We start from the raw sequence: 15,540 nt of genomic DNA, 5'->3' as shown, positions 1-15,540 counted from the left end.
AATAACAAGTGGGTTCCTCGATAGAGGAGGTAAGCTGGGCAGCTAAAGCACGAGGGAGAGGGTACCAAATTGTTCCATCAGTGTGCACTAAAGGTCATGACTATGTCCGACAGGATAAGATCCTGACCCTAGATCAGAAGAGTACCCATCCGTATCTGTAGTGGTGAGGTGACCAGAAGGTGACAGCTAGGGTTTATGGGGGGATCAAAACCTAATCTGATACCGTGAAGAGAATAATATTCTAGTGTTTATTCTTCTCATCAAGGAGGTATAAATTCTTCTCATCAAGGAGGTATAAGTGATAATTACAAGGGTATAACAGTAATTACAGTAATACAATCCTAATAAGAGTGAAGAATAAATACAACATTTTCACTGATATAGCAACAGAAGTTATGGCTTAACAACAATCACTGTTTTTATTTTAGGTTCGCGTCTCTAATTATTTTCAATCTCTCACAACTGCCCAATATTCAAAGGGGGCATACAACATCAATCCGCCATAAAATGTGTGAACATCCACTTCAGTTCAAGTAATAAACCGAGAAAAAACCCAAAAATAGGGACAACAGGTAGATCAAGCTAAATTTGGGAACATGACTAGCTATACTAGCTGTATTAGCAGCAGGCACAAAACTCCCATTAGTATTGCTTGTGCTTAGAACAACAACAATCCAGTCACCTTCAGAACCAATCCCAATGCCCGTATACTTGGGCTTGTTGAGATTCCCAGAGTACTGAGATTCGGTGAAGTTGGTGAGTACAACACTTGGAACCAGATTGGGAACACAAGCAGGCATTATTGTACCGTCTACGGTATTGGTTAAATTGAGATGGCATTTCCCCAACAGATCTGGGAAGTTGGAGAATTGGTTCTCTGTGCCTGGGACAGTATTTGCGCCAGTGGTTTTGGTGCAAGGCTGGTTTTTGAATTGGTCAGCAATTTTATCTGCTAGGCAATCAGCATTGTTGTTCTCGTTCAGAGCTGAAAGATTTAGGGATGAACGATAGCTGTTTATACCATTAAGAAGGTCATCTTTTTCTGCAGGAGACAATGGAAGGCAAAAAAACAGGATGAAGAACCAATACAAAGACAAAATGGAAGCAAATCACAGACATAATTATAAAAAAAGACATAAAAACAGAAGTACCTGTAAAAAACAATAGAAAAGGCATAACTATCAAAATGACAAATTGGGTTGAGTTAGATTTACATGCAAGAGTTTATATACAGTTGAGAGAACTTGGGTACAGCAGTTGTTAATAGTGATCTAAACTCTGAAACACTCATGATATTTATGGGCTACATACATCCCTTTACAGAAGGAAAGTGTTGTGCTGTTATCGCTAAACAATTAGCGAGAGAGGCTCCCAAGTTGCAATGGTAGAATTAGGTGGAAAATTGAGGAACAAATTTGAAGAATTCACATCGTAAGCCTTGGCTGCAAAGTATGTCTGTATTGGTAAATGATAGATAAAATCATTAAAATGTCATATCGCCGCAGATGATGACGAAATTAAATAGGTGTCCAAAGAGTGCATTATCTTAAAATACATTTGAGGACATCAAATGTGTTTTAGTAATCAAATTTTAGTGACAACTCCATATGAGGATGACAGTATTTTCTTTTTTTTTTTTTAATTTTTAATTTTTTAATTTTAACTCTAGATCTTGATTTGTTTAGATCTAGATCTAGGTTTCACTCCACTGTTTTGCATCTAGTGATGAATGTCTCTTTCAGCTATTAATTGGAAGTAGTCAGCTATTAATCTAAGTCTCTTTCACAACAAAACAACAATTTTCACATGTCTATCATATATAGTTATATGAATCAACAAACAACAGCCTTATCATATGAAATCAAGTTAAACTGTAGAAAAATGTTTCCACTAAACATAAGTAGTTCCCTCTAATACAAGCTCAAACACACATTCAAAAAGCATAAGATAGAGAACAAAAGAGCAGCATTAAATTTACACTAAATGCAACTTCAAGAAATTAAACAGATAAGAAGAAAATAAAGACATTTTCATTGTAAGAAATTTCATGAAGTCAAGAGCTCAAATCACTAAACAACATGTTGGTCACAAAACATCCCATTAAACAAATAAAGTAAAGAGAAGAAGTTAATTTTACCATCAGCTTTGACATGATAAGAGAACAAGAGAATTGTTTGAAGAAGCACAAAGAGAAGAAGAAGCTTGGTAGCAGCCATTGCTTTGGAATGGATCAAAGAATATGAGAATGGGAAAGAAACTTTATAGTTCTTTATACTTTGCTTGCGTTTCTTGCAAGCTCCCACTTAGCACTTGCTACTCACCGTCAGTCACTGACCAACTGACCAGTTATTAGTTGAAAAGTACTAACCAACTCCGTGTCCAAATGCCCATGCAATTTTTTCTCTAGCGTATGGTGAAAGAGTAGTATGGGCAGCAAAAATTGTGTCGTCTGTACATTTTTTTTTTCGATGAACTTGTCGTCTGTACATTAGTATGTAATATATTATGTTAAACACTTAATTGGCATAGTATACAACGTATTATACATGTTTTTGCACTTTGGATACTATACAATTTTCTAGGCACTAAACTACATTGTACTATAAAAAAAAATTCAGGTTGCGACCTCGGCAAATATTCTGACCAAAATCTGCTGACGTGGCCAAATTTGGAGGTTTTATAATCCTACGTGGAGACATGTCATTTTATTTATTATAAAAAACGTGTGTTGACATTTGCCACACAAGCTGAATAGCCAACAAACATTTCCCGTATTTTTCCTCTCCAACTTTTTCCTCTCTTTTGATTAGCGCCCAAAAATTGGAGATTTCATCAGAAACCCTAATTGACCAAAATTTGTTGTCTTTAAGATTAAATTGCCTAATTCACACAAACCCCAACCTATATAAAACACTAATCCATAGGAATCTAGTCCAGATTAAAGTAAGTTAATGTTTTTTATTCTTAAGTTAATGTTTTTTATATTGTTTTTTGTCATATTGTTGTCGACTATTATACATGAATATTATACTATGATTGTTGTTATATTATTGATATATTGTTGCTAAATTACTGCGCATGGAAACAGGTTTGTAATTAATCTCCATCATGGGGGTTCATTTATTACTAGTCCGGACCTTCATTACCTTGGTGGTAGGATAGAATACTTGGACAATATTGATCCGGATAGGTTTGGATATTTTGATTTAAAATCAATGGTGGAGGAGTTGGGGGTATTATAATGTGTAAGTAAAATGCACTATGGTCAAGCCGCCAGTAAGGGTTATATGTTAATTTTGATGATACTAGTATTATGAAAATCCGCAAGAAGCTAGTTTTGGAATAGAGTTGAGGTATACATTGAACATGATGTTGAGGTGGATTCAAGTGAACAAAATGTTGTGCATGATATTGAAGTAGTTGAGTTAGAGAATGGAGAAGACATTGAGATACAAACTTCGATTCTGAGTGATAAGGTTTGTATTTCGGATGATAATGAGTCGGATGAGGAAGATTTTAGGTTTGAGGATTTGCCCGAATTGTCCGATAATGATGAGGAGCTTATTGAAGTTAGGAAAATGATAGAAGAAAGGAAAAAAATGAAAAAAGACTTGAAAGAATGAAATCAATTTGGGATGATGGTGATCATGAACCGAAGTGAATGGTAATCGCTCGGCGAGCAAGCAATGAATCTTTGAAGGTGATGATGATGTTGAAGCAAATAACGCTAGGATCTGGTCTTTAGCTTGATGGATGGGCTTTATGTTGATGAAGGCAACAATGTGTTTATTAGTGATGATGAAGTTGACCATGGGGATGTTGATAGTGACTATATAGATTCAAGTGATTATGAAAGTCCGGATCTTGATGAGGATGATGGTATTAGAAAAACCAAGAAGTTTAGGTACCCTAGTTTTGATCCCAAGATCGATGTATTTCATGTGCAACCAAGACTAGGGATGGTGTTTGCATCCCCTAATCATTTCAAAGATTGTTTGAAGGATTTTGCGTTTGCTCATGGGTACCAACTTTGGTTGAAGTTAAACAACCAGAAAAGAATCCTTGCATTATGTGCTGAGGATTGCCCATTTAGACTATATGCTAGTTGGATGACAAGCAAGAGAAGCTTCCAGATAAAGTCCTATATAGAAGAACATAAGTGTTCAAGGATATTTGATGTCCAGATTGCTAACTGTAAATGGATTGCTAGGATATATGGAGAGAAGATACTGAAGTATCCTAAAATGAAATTGAAGGATTTGAAAGAGCATATTATGCACAAGTTTAAGCTTGATGTGACATTGTGTCGATTATGTAGCAGAGCTAAACATAAAGTTCTAGATCAAATGGAAAATAGGTTGGGTCGGGTGTATATGCAAAGTTGTGGGACTACCAATTTGAACTAAGAAGGAGTAATCCGGGAGTACTATTGAGATAGAATTATTTCATCCTACACCTAATGAACCGGCAGTTGTTGTTCAAGCATGTATATAGGGTTTCTTTGCACTTATAAATGCATGGAAGAGTGGTTGCGCACCAATTATTGGAGTTGATGGATGTTTCTTGAAGGGTAATCGCAAGCGGGGAGCTCTTGGCGACCATTGGTAGAGATGCAAACAATCAAATGTTCCCAATAGCATGGGCGGAGTTGTAGAAGTGGAAAACTTCGAGATAGTTGGATGTGGTTTTGGATTTTTTGATGCAAGACTTGGGTTATAAGTGGTCGGGTCTTGGGTTGACTATTATTAGTGACCAGCCAAAGGGTCTTGTACAAGTGATAAAAGACTATTTGCCTTTTGTCGTTAATGAAAAAATTGTGCCGCACATGTATATGCCAATTTCAAGAAGACATTCCGTGGTTTACGATTATAAGTTTCTATTTTTGGAAGGCTAGCAAATGTGGGACTCCTCAAGAGTTTGAACAAAACATGGATGAAATGAAAAAAAGTATTCGAGGATGCATATCACCACTTTGCATGGTGAAGCAAAACCCAAGACAGTGGTCAAGAGCTTTTTAGCATGTTTCCTTGTTAGGATTCTCATTGACAACAACATATATGAGAGACATTTAACTCAACAATAGTGGAAGCAAGGGAAAAGAACATCATAGAAATGCTTGAGGATATCAGATTGCAAGTAATGGCTAGAATGCAAAAGAAGATTGCAAAGAATGGCTAATCTGGAAGGCGCCTTTTTTGTCCTATTATAATGCAAAAGTTAGAAAAAAAAATAAAAAGATCATAGGTTTTGGGCTGCACATTACAATGGAAGCAACTCATTTGAGGCCGGGAAGAACAAATATGAGGCCTTCATTGTGGATGCAACCGCTATGAGATGCATTTGTAAAAAAATGTGGAACTGAATGGCATCCCATGTCCACATGCCATTTCAGTTATGTATTATCTCAACATTGATCCATTGCAGCATGTATCTAGTTGGTATAGTGTGGCAGAGTACAAGAAGATATATAGTCATGTGTTGTTCTGACCTTTGAATGGTCAAAACATGTGGCATAGGACAAAAAAAGGCACGCTATTTTGCCTCTCATAGCAAAGGAGGATGCCCGGGCGACTCCAAGAAGAATAGAAGGAAGGAATGAGTAGCAATTGGGAACTGGAAGAGTGACGAAGACAAGGCTCTCTCAACCAACTATGAGGAAGGGTAGGAAAATGCATTGTTCTAGATGCAATAGTGAGGAACACAACATAAGGTCATGCAAGTCTACGGACTCCACCACTTAGAAAGAAACAAGTGAGTATGCATTTGTCTTTTACTTTTATAAGTTATTTTTACAAGTGGTTTTGACTATATTTAAATATGTTAATATAATATTAGGTGAGGAAGAAGAAAGGAGAAGTGAATAATGTCCCACCGAGATGCAACTAATGAAGGGCCAACTAATGTAACAAACCGAGAATGCCAAGAATGAAGGTAGGCGCAAAAAGGCAGAGGTACAAGGGGTAGAGGTCAAAGAGGGAGAGGAAGAAGGAACCAAAGTCCCTATAGGCTTTGGAGTATACACTAGTCCTGAAGGAGAAACTTACATCAATGTGAGTCTTCTAATATATTTAATGTATTTTTCATTTATTATATTTTGTGCATTATCTTATTCATAGTGTATTATGTGTAGATCGCTTCAAGATTGACACCCTTGAATTCAAATGAACCATCTCCAAGTAATGAAGGGCCAAGTACTTTAATGGATGAGAGTGCAACTAATCGGCAACCAAGTACAAGGGGTAGAGGTACAAGGGGTAAAGGTACAAGGGCTAGGGGTGAAAGAGGAAGAGGAAGAGGAAGCAATGAGCCAATTCATCGTTCCACTTGGTGTAAACACTAATACTATTGAAAGAGAAGTCGACATCAATGTGAGTGTTTTAGTTTAGTTTTTTCAATAAATTAGTTTGAGTGCATTGGCTTATTCATTGTGCATGGATGTGTAGATCGCTTCAAGATTAGTCGCTCCACTTGCACCAAGAGTAACTCGTGGTCAATGGGTGGAGTACACATATTACCTCCATTTGGAAGAAAATATTTTCATGTAAGTTATTACTTTAAGTTTTTATTCATTTAAGTGTCCGCAATTTAAAATTTAGTTTAGTTTATGTCTTTATTCTTTAGTTTAGTTTGGTAAGTTTTTATTAATTATGCTTTATTTCTTATATAGCCACCACAAGAAAGGAGAGTTGTACAAAGGAAGACTTCAAGTGCAAGTGATCAAGTTGGAAGTAGTCAAGGGTCAAATAATACACCACTTGGAACTCAGGAATCAAGTATTGCAAAGAGTACAGCATAAGGCATCCCATGAATTATTTGGTAAAATTGATCTAGCTCATTTTGGTGTTTTAAGAGTGTTAATGGTTTCAAACTTGTTGCTTTAATGAACAAGTGTCACGTTTTGTATGTTTCTCTCAAACATGGTCATGCAAAGAACAAGTGTCATATTTTGAATGTAAGAAAAGTTTTTTTTTTTGTCAGTCAAAGAATGTTTTAATGAACATATTGAAAACTGATTTGACTAATGTCTTGTAAATAGTGTTATAGTTTTAATTTTGGACTTTATAGTTGGTGATAATTAATGGTGTTTGGTATGCAATCTATAAAACCATCCTAGAGGGGTAGAGGTTGTATGCAATAGGTTTAGATTCGAAAAACAATGCCCAAGGGTCGGATGATCCATGTTGAGGGTAAGGGAGAACCCAAAACTTTTGAAAGAGCATTGGTTACTGTTTGGGACCTCATCAAAACAAAGGAGGGGAAGAGAGTGTTCATGGAGGTTGTTTATGAGAATGATGTCATTAATTTGAAGCCTTGTGATATTTGTGGAAGGGTGTGCATCATTGAAAGCTGTTGGAAGAGGGAGAGTCAAGTCGACCTAGAGAACCAAGTCCGAAGTTCCACGGATTGAACATAAGCTCAGGAAATCGCCAAGGTTATCAGCAGCAGCAGTAAATGAAGCAGCAGTGAGGGAATCAACACCAACACCATCCAAGCAGCAAGTTCAAGAGGTTATCCGGGTCTTCTTTGCCGCCGCCTTTATCCTGGGTTTTGTATGAAGTCCAAGAAGTTTAAGAAGTCTAAGTCTAAGAAGTGAACTGATGTTTGATGTGTTATTTGATGTGTTGAAGTGTTGAAGTGAACTGATGTTAGGTTTATCTAGGCAGTGTCTTGTGTCTTGTTCTTGTTTCTATGTTTTGATGTTTTTTTAGCTTGGTTGTTTTGTTCTATGTTAAATTATCAAGTCATGATGTAGTGTAGTGATGTTTAATGTTTGCTTTTGCTATGTTAAATTATCAAATGCATTTTTCATTACATACATACAGTGACAGAAACACAGAAACTGGAGAACTCTACAATTTCATTCCATTTTCATTTTCATTCAACTCATTACATTATAAAACCATGTTACGTAACATTCTGTAAAACACGTAAATCGGATAACTCTACAACTTCATTCCATTTTCATTTTCATTCAACTCATTACATTACAAAAACCATGTTACGTAACATTACGTAAAACACGTAAAACCGGAGATTCAACTCATTACATTACAAAACCATGTTACGTAACATTACGTAAAACACGTAAACCGGAGATTCAACTCATTACATTACAAAACCATGTTACGTAACATTACAAAGAACACGTAAAACCAGAGAACTCTATAATTTCATTCCATTTTCATTCAACTCATTACATTACAAAACCATGTTACTGAGAACATTACGTAAAACACAATGCACTTCACTTATTAACCAAACAAATACTTGTAAAGCAAGAATACAATGACCAAAATCAAAACAAGTTTTCTTCATCTTATAATTCGGCATTCCAAAGTCGTCACCTTTTTTCTTCAACTCGTTTTCTTTTCTTCTTCTCGAGTGAACAATTACATTCAATTTTCCTTGCAACTCCACCTTTTTCATGTTAGCTTCCTCCAAACTTTCTTTCAATTCGTCAATCTCTTTGTACAAATCAATGAACCTTTGCTTTGTTGATTTTGGAACTTTGTCCTCCCAATCAAAGTAGCCACAATCGTGAGTTTTGTAATTTGTACAACCAAAAAATCTTCTTCCCAAATTTCCAACAGTCTTTGACATTACCAAAGGAGATGGCTCTCCACAAAAGCATGAATGATTCGAATTGATAGAGGTGGACGATATTTTGAACTATTCAAATTGAGAGTTAGGGTTTTCAAATTGAGAGTTAGGGTTTTCAAATTGAGAGTTAGGGTTTTCAAATTGAGGAAGAAGGTTAAACTTGCAATTGAGAGTTAGTGTTTCAAGTTTTCAAATTGAGGTACCAGGTCACGTGTATTTCAAAAATGCCACATGTCTAGATGGTCGGACACGTGGCATAGGCCGGTGGCCACATCAGCAAAAATTGATCGGAAATACTTCCAAGTCGCAAAGTGATAATTTTTTGATAGTACAATGTAGTTTAGTGCCTAGAAAATTGTATAGTATCCAAAGTGCAAAAACATGTATAGTACATTGTATACTATGTCAATAAAGTGTTATGTTAAAATACATTAGTATACCAAAGGAATTTGTTGGCTTGTTGCTCCAATTACTAAAATATCGAATTCGGTTAATATCTCGATATATCCAAAAACTGAAATATATCATATATATCAAAAATTTTTTTTTATTAACCAGTCAAAATTTTATTTTGTATATCGATATATCGGATATATCATCAATTATATCAGAAATATTGTCAATATATCGGTCAAAATCAATCATATTAGGTCAAAATCAACAATTTATATCAGATATATTATATATATCGGTCGATATATATCGTTATATCAGAAATTACAAAATATATTAGAAAAAAACATATTCAATATTCGGTTGAGATATATCAGATATTTTCATTTTGGTGTACCCAAAAAACGAGATATATTGATGATATCTCGGGATATTTTAGGCCTTGTGTTGCTCTGCGATGAAATATACTTGCTAAAATGGCTCGAACTGGGGAACCAACATCCATGTTAAAAGTCCTACATATTTGCACCCATTTGGAAATGCTATTTTAACATGTTGAAATAGGTACTAGTTCAGTAGTTCAGTACGACTACCACCAAAATCTTGCATGACTGCCTCACTGGAATATGCCTTGATCCGTCATCTCAATATACTCAAATAAAATCATTAGGGAGTCTGGTGTAATTCTACATTTTAGCTTTGACTGGGCCACAAAGAGTCCATAAAACTGGTGGACGTTGTTTGACATGGATAACAGATTCAAAATCTCCAGTGCAACAAGTGTCCAAAAAATATGCAATAGACTCTTGAACTTCTCAAGTTCGTGGCCTTTCCATCACTACTTTATAAGCTCTAAGAGAACTCATTTTTATTACTACATTCCATTTTTCACCTCAAGTTTTTGCTAAAATGGCATTACCGATGGACGGTGGGATATCGTTATCTACCACGACTGGGTTGGCTGGAAGAAATGGAAGGCTTGGGAAGTTTTCTAATGGAGAGCTTATGGGGAAGAAGTTACTGAACTTGAGTCAACTTCACCATAGTAAGGCTAGTGGAAATAGTAATGGTCGTTTTGTGTGCATGTCCGTTCTCACTAATAATGTTGCTGCTGAGACCAAGGTACGTAGCAAGACAAGCTCTACTATATTCCAATAGTATAAGTGCAACATGCCGTGTGCACGTCCTCTTTAATGGACAGCACCATAAACTGGTTGTTTTGGTAGTGCCAGGGTCCAAATCACTCTCCATTTTGAACGTTTATATGACAAACTCTAGACATGGAATTTTGATCATTTATATTGCTAGACTAATCAGATTATTTCGGCATTAAGATAACACCAGTGAGCTTAAATTGAAAAAGAAAAGGTCTGGTCTCTAAGATTACAATTTTTATAGGCGCATTTTGAAAAAAAATCTCTCGACTGTATTGATTTTGTTGCAATTTTCATAGCTTCCTAAATCTGTATTTGAGTATGTATGATACATCCCGTGTTATTACGAAATGTTGTATTACTGTTATTGAAAACATTTTTGACTGTGGTGTGTTTTGTAGTTGAGAGACTTGGATCTAGAGAGACGAGACCCAAGAACAGTGGCGGCAATTATATTAGGAGGAGGAGCAGGAACTCGCCTTTTTCCGCTTACAAAGCGAAGAGCTAAACCTGCTGTATGCGTCTTATGTCTCAATCCAGCGAAATCAAAAGAAAAACAAAACAAATTTGATGTATACTACTTCATTTGACAGGTTCCTATTGGAGGTGCATATAGACTGATAGATGTGCCAATGAGCAACTGCATAAACAGTGGGATCAATAAAATCTACATTCTCACACAGTACAACTCTGCATCACTTAATAGGCATCTTGCTCGCGCTTACAACTTTGGAAATGGAATCAGCTTTGGTGATGGCTTTGTTGAGGTACTACTACACCTCTTTTAACTCATTGAGATATAATCACTCCACTTGAGTGAGCTTAGGATAAAGCTGTTTTTCTAGAAGCAAAAAAATTAGTGTAGTCTTGTTATGTGCCAGGCTCTTGCAGCCACTCAGACTCCTGGTGAGATGGGTAAACAATGGTTTCAAGGGACTGCAGATGCCGTTCGTCAGTTTCATTGGCTATTTGAGGTAACTTGTTAATTCATTATACAATTCAGTTGCGCTATATGCACGAAAATACTAGGATTTAAATCATTAGGTGACTCTCTATTCTGTGTACAACCTAATATTTGTTAGTTCTGTAGTTGATGTTGTTGAAACATACATGCTAACGGAGGACAATGTGTTCGATACTTTGTGCCATTGTCCGAAACTAAAGTACGTGTCCATCAATTGTTATACATCACAATTTTTATGTATGCTAAATATTTGCCAACCTAAACTGTTCATTCTATTTAAGACAGAATCTCCGATAGAAAAACAGAAAGAAAGCTTAAATATCAACTTATTTTCCTCATGATTGTCTTTAAATGGTCTTCCCTGATTCTTGAATTATTTTCTTGATGTTCTAAACTTCCATATGATTCATGTTTGTGGAATTAAGCCATATATGTTCAACATGATTTTACTTCGACTATATAGGATGCCAGAAGCAGGGAGATTGAAGATATCATAATCCTATCTGGGGATCATCTTTATCGAATGGACTATATGGACTTCATACAGGTATAGAACTGAACATAGGTTAGTTCATTAGGGCTGTTCACTTAATAGATTCGATCTTGACAATCTACTTACCTACATTCTGAAATTTAATGCTATGAATTCAGAATCACCGGGAAAGTGGTGCTGATATTACTCTTTCCTGTCTGCCCATGGATGACAGGTAATTGGTTCATTCAAATTTTAACGTAAGATTGTTCAAGAAACATTACTTATTGGCTCTATTGTCAGATACATGGTTAAAATGAGCTCAACAATTATTAGCATAGGTAAGCCTCATCTATGCACTTAGATCAGTAGCTACATCATAGAAAGGAAAATGATAATTGAGTTTCTTTACATGGAATGTTTAATAATTGGAATTAGTTACCAGTGTAAGTACCTAATCACTGAAGTAGGAACATTTTGTTTTATATGGTTGTAATAGTCTTTTTTTCTTTTCTTTTATATTTTTTTCTTTTCTTTTATATTTTTTTTCTTTGACTAGACAGTCATTAATATTTTTTTTTAAGGAGTACTATTTGTAGTTACACATTTAACTATTCAAATCGTGTTTCTAAACTCATCACAGCCGCGCATCAGATTTTGGTTTGATGAAGATAGACAGTAAAGGAAGGGTCCTTTCTTTTAGTGAAAAGCCAAAGGGAAACAATTTAAAAGCAATGGTAATCATGTAATGCCGATACATATAATGCTTAGCAAGCTGTTCTGAGAGACTAATCTGTTTATGTTATTCACTTATCCAGGAAGTAGATACGACAGTTCTGGGGCTTTCAAGAGAAGAGGCTAAGAAGAAGCCATACATTGCATCCATGGGAGTTTATGTCTTCAAGAAAGAGATACTTTTGAATCTTTTGAGGTATATAATAACCATTCGAGTTTGTTATGAGTTACACCATGTACTTATTTGTTATTAATTTTTTTCTTGGGTCCCCTGCTGCTGATCCAGCAATAAATGTAGCAAAGAGAAAGAAACTCATAAGAGAAGGCATTCACTTTAGTTAACCCGGTGAAAATTTTATTGTGAGCCCTTTACCCGGTCGTCGTGATTCATAATGCTTGTTTGTAAGAATGCCTTGAACTTGTAGTAACAAAATAATTTGCTATGGAAATGACAATAGAAGATGGTGAGGTATTCTCCTACAAGTGTGACTGGGAAGCTCTTTCAGAAAACAACTAGAAAGAATTATAGTAACGTTAAAGTGCTAATTCAAGTATTATACACACTTGTTGGTCCAGATGGAGGTTTCCTACTGCAAATGATTTTGGATCAGAAATAATTCCTGCATCAGCAAATGAGTTCTTCATAAAGGTATGTATCAATGTTTTTCTGAGTTCATTACTAAAGTACTAAGGACATTGTATTTCATCTGATAGAATGCATTTGACTCTTCTATATTGAACGTCCTTACTTTCAATTGAAATAATTCAGACCGTATTTGCATGATGTTTTAATTTAAAATTTATCTGGGCATTCGTTAACGATCTATGCATGTATAAGATGTTTTTTTGCAGGCATATCTATTTAATGACTATTGGGAAGATATTGGTACAATAAAATCCTTCTTCGAGGCAAATCTTGCTCTGACGTCACAAGTAAGAATTTGCATATCTAACTTTTAAGTTCTTTCCCACGAAAAGAGATTATAAAGACACCATGAACCTCTGAAATGTACTCAAAATAAACTGTAGGAGTTGGTCTCTAAATTGCCTCCTTTCGTTCTTCGCAGACATCAAGCTTCAGTTTTTATGATGCAGCCAAACCGATGTATACATCAAGAAGAAACTTGCCACCATCACAGATTGACAAAAGCAAGGTAAGTTTATCCTATTTTACTGTTTCATTTTCCTTGGATATCCATACGGGAAACAGATATTCTACTGGCTTTTGTTCGGTATATATGCTAAGGCAAATACAGTTAGGTAGGCTGTATATGAGCATTACTTTCACTAACACTATTTCCTTGATAAATGTGTTGTGGTGCTAGTTAACTAATTCATAACTGCAAGACTTTTCAGAATTGCAAGTTAAAGAGATGAAGGGAAGATTCAGTGTGGTAGATGATACAGTCAGTAGGTGAATGGCAGTTCGACGGCCATAGTCTGGTGCCGTCCTAGGAAACCTGCTAGATAGCACTATCCAAATTACAATCTGCATATGTACCTTGTATTAACATAGGATTTTGGGAAAGGAAGAGCTTCTTCTTTTTCCACTTGAGATTCTGAAATAATTCTGAACGGTTCATCCTATAATAACAAAAAATCTAAATGTTGTGTTTTTAATGTGTTACTTTTTTTTTTCTTTTCCATCATTTTTTTCTCTTGCTTTCTATTATTAGATAGAAGTTTGATTAAGGACTATCCAGTTAATTTTTACTGACATCATCGTCCTTATTGTTTTCCGCAATCAACGGTGCAATCATACTTAACCTTTGCTTTCCAGATTATTGACTCAATTGTATCACATGGAAGTTTCTTGAACAACTGCATCGTAGAGCATAGCGTTGTTGGTATCCGATCTCGAATAAACTCTAGCGTGTACTTAAAGGTTGGTTTAATTATTTGTATGTGCTACATTGTACTGTTCACACTGTTTAAATTGGATATTACAACCAAATCTTGATTGCATGTCCTCTGATTGCTGAACATGTTCATTTGGAGTAGCAAATATGGTTTCATGTGTTGAAGACAACAGAAGCTCCTGTATGATATTTGTAAATTCAAATTAGTTCAGAGGTCCAGACTAAATTATAACCTGAAATGCATGCAGGACACTGTCATGCTCGGTGCTGACTACTATGAGACTGATGAAGAAGTAGCAGCACTGTTGACCGAAGGAAGGGTTCCACTCGGAATTGGAGAGAATTCGAAAGTCAGGTACGAAAAAGTCAAATGACAACCCCCCTCCCCTCAATCCTCCTGTCATTCTAATTCTCAGAATTCTTTTTGTTCTATTTTTGGCAGTGGTTGCATCATTGACAAGAATGCAAGAATTGGGAAGAATGTCGTTATTGCCAATTCCGAGGTGCATCTTTTTAACCACTTACTAGAAACATAACAGATCTAGCTCGTTTCTAGAGGGAAGTCATTATTTATTCCTTTATTCATTGGAAAATATCCCCTGTTACCCAATACTGTACTACGCATGATCTAAAAAGGGGAGGAATTTGCAGGTCATAGTAGAATTATACAACCAGATCACCTAGAATTATCCTTTAAAACATCGTTATGAACTTATCAGTATGACACTAAATAGTTTGTAGTCACATTGTTCAACCATAAAACTGACTTAATTTACCATACACATAATGTATAGCAAATGCTGGAAGAACATCTATACTTCACTCCACCGTCTAAACTTTGTTATCTCTCGTCCTCGTCCTCGATACATAACTTTTGTAATGGTTTATTAAAGCAACTACAGTTCTTAAGTTTTCATATTACGGGGATGTTTGACCCTTTGGTTGGCTTTCAATCATTTTTTGTTTATGTTTTTGGCTATATTTAGGGCATACAAGAAGCAGACAGATCTTCAGAAGGGTTCTACATACGATCCGGCATTACAATTGTTTTGAAGAACTCAACTATCAAAGATGGTCTAGTGATATAAGATTTCCTTCTATTTTCCTTTTTCACTTATTTTTTTTTTCCTCAAACAAGCCAATGAGCAGTAAACAGAAATAAGAGCCATAAGTATCTCCATTATTATACATGCATTTTGTAGCATGAGAACTATTTCTTATGTACAATTTGAATATCTTGTGTATGATACAACATGAGGCTTGAAAATGTATATGCAATCCTGATTTCCTGCAAAGTGGCTGCAATACTGATTTTTTTTGTTCAGCAAATTGTTTGGTGCTAACTGAGTAACTGCTAAGTCT

At 35.6% G+C, this 15,540-nt stretch overlaps 2 protein-coding genes across 2 annotated transcripts; one reads left to right on the top strand and one right to left on the bottom strand.

The window, feature by feature from the left end:
• Positions 1-229: 229 nt before the first annotated feature.
• On the bottom strand, positions 230-2,391 carry LOC147499561 (putative GPI-anchored protein At5g19250). The gene is made up of 2 exons (XM_086561331.1): positions 2,138-2,391; positions 230-1,042 (listed from the first exon to the last, which is right to left on the bottom strand). The coding sequence occupies exons 1-2, from the start codon at positions 2,214-2,216 to the stop codon at positions 525-527; spliced, it is 597 nt and encodes a 198-aa protein (XP_086417457.1). The 5' UTR covers positions 2,217-2,391; the 3' UTR covers positions 230-524.
• A 7,375-nt stretch (positions 2,392-9,766) lies between these two features.
• On the top strand, positions 9,767-15,473 carry LOC147499560 (glucose-1-phosphate adenylyltransferase large subunit 1, chloroplastic-like). The gene is made up of 15 exons (XM_086561329.1): positions 9,767-10,116; positions 10,550-10,663; positions 10,742-10,915; positions 11,030-11,122; positions 11,576-11,659; positions 11,764-11,819; positions 12,228-12,321; positions 12,403-12,515; positions 12,896-12,968; positions 13,172-13,252; positions 13,387-13,473; positions 14,100-14,204; positions 14,427-14,533; positions 14,621-14,681; positions 15,165-15,473. The coding sequence occupies exons 1-15, from the start codon at positions 9,904-9,906 to the stop codon at positions 15,264-15,266; spliced, it is 1,557 nt and encodes a 518-aa protein (XP_086417455.1). The 5' UTR covers positions 9,767-9,903; the 3' UTR covers positions 15,267-15,473.
• The last annotated feature ends 67 nt before the right edge of the window (positions 15,474-15,540 follow it).

Source organism: Coptis chinensis, chromosome 5, assembly GCF_015680905.1.
Source record: "Coptis chinensis isolate HL-2020 chromosome 5, ASM1568090v1, whole genome shotgun sequence".
Classification (NCBI taxonomy): Eukaryota; Viridiplantae; Streptophyta; class Magnoliopsida; order Ranunculales; family Ranunculaceae; genus Coptis; species Coptis chinensis.
This window is presented reverse-complemented; position numbering and strand designations above follow the sequence as displayed.

What these genes read in the sequence shown, in the direction of transcription:
- LOC147499561 (XM_086561331.1), bottom strand. Translation starts at nt 2,216, where the DNA reads ATGGCTGCTACCAAGCTTCTTCTTCTCTTTGTGCTTCTTCAAACAATT. An exon ending in TTATCATGTCAAAGCTGATG is followed by an intron (nt 1,043 to 2,137) that starts GTAAAATTAACT and finishes TGTCTCCTGCAG; the next exon opens with AAAAAGATGACCTTCTTAAT.
- LOC147499560 (XM_086561329.1), top strand. Translation starts at nt 9,904, where the DNA reads ATGGCATTACCGATGGACGGTGGGATATCGTTATCTACCACGACTGGG. An exon ending in GAAACAATTTAAAAGCAATG is followed by an intron (nt 12,322 to 12,402) that starts GTAATCATGTAA and finishes TCACTTATCCAG; the next exon opens with GAAGTAGATACGACAGTTCT. An exon ending in CACAGATTGACAAAAGCAAG is followed by an intron (nt 13,474 to 14,099) that starts GTAAGTTTATCC and finishes TTTGCTTTCCAG; the next exon opens with ATTATTGACTCAATTGTATC.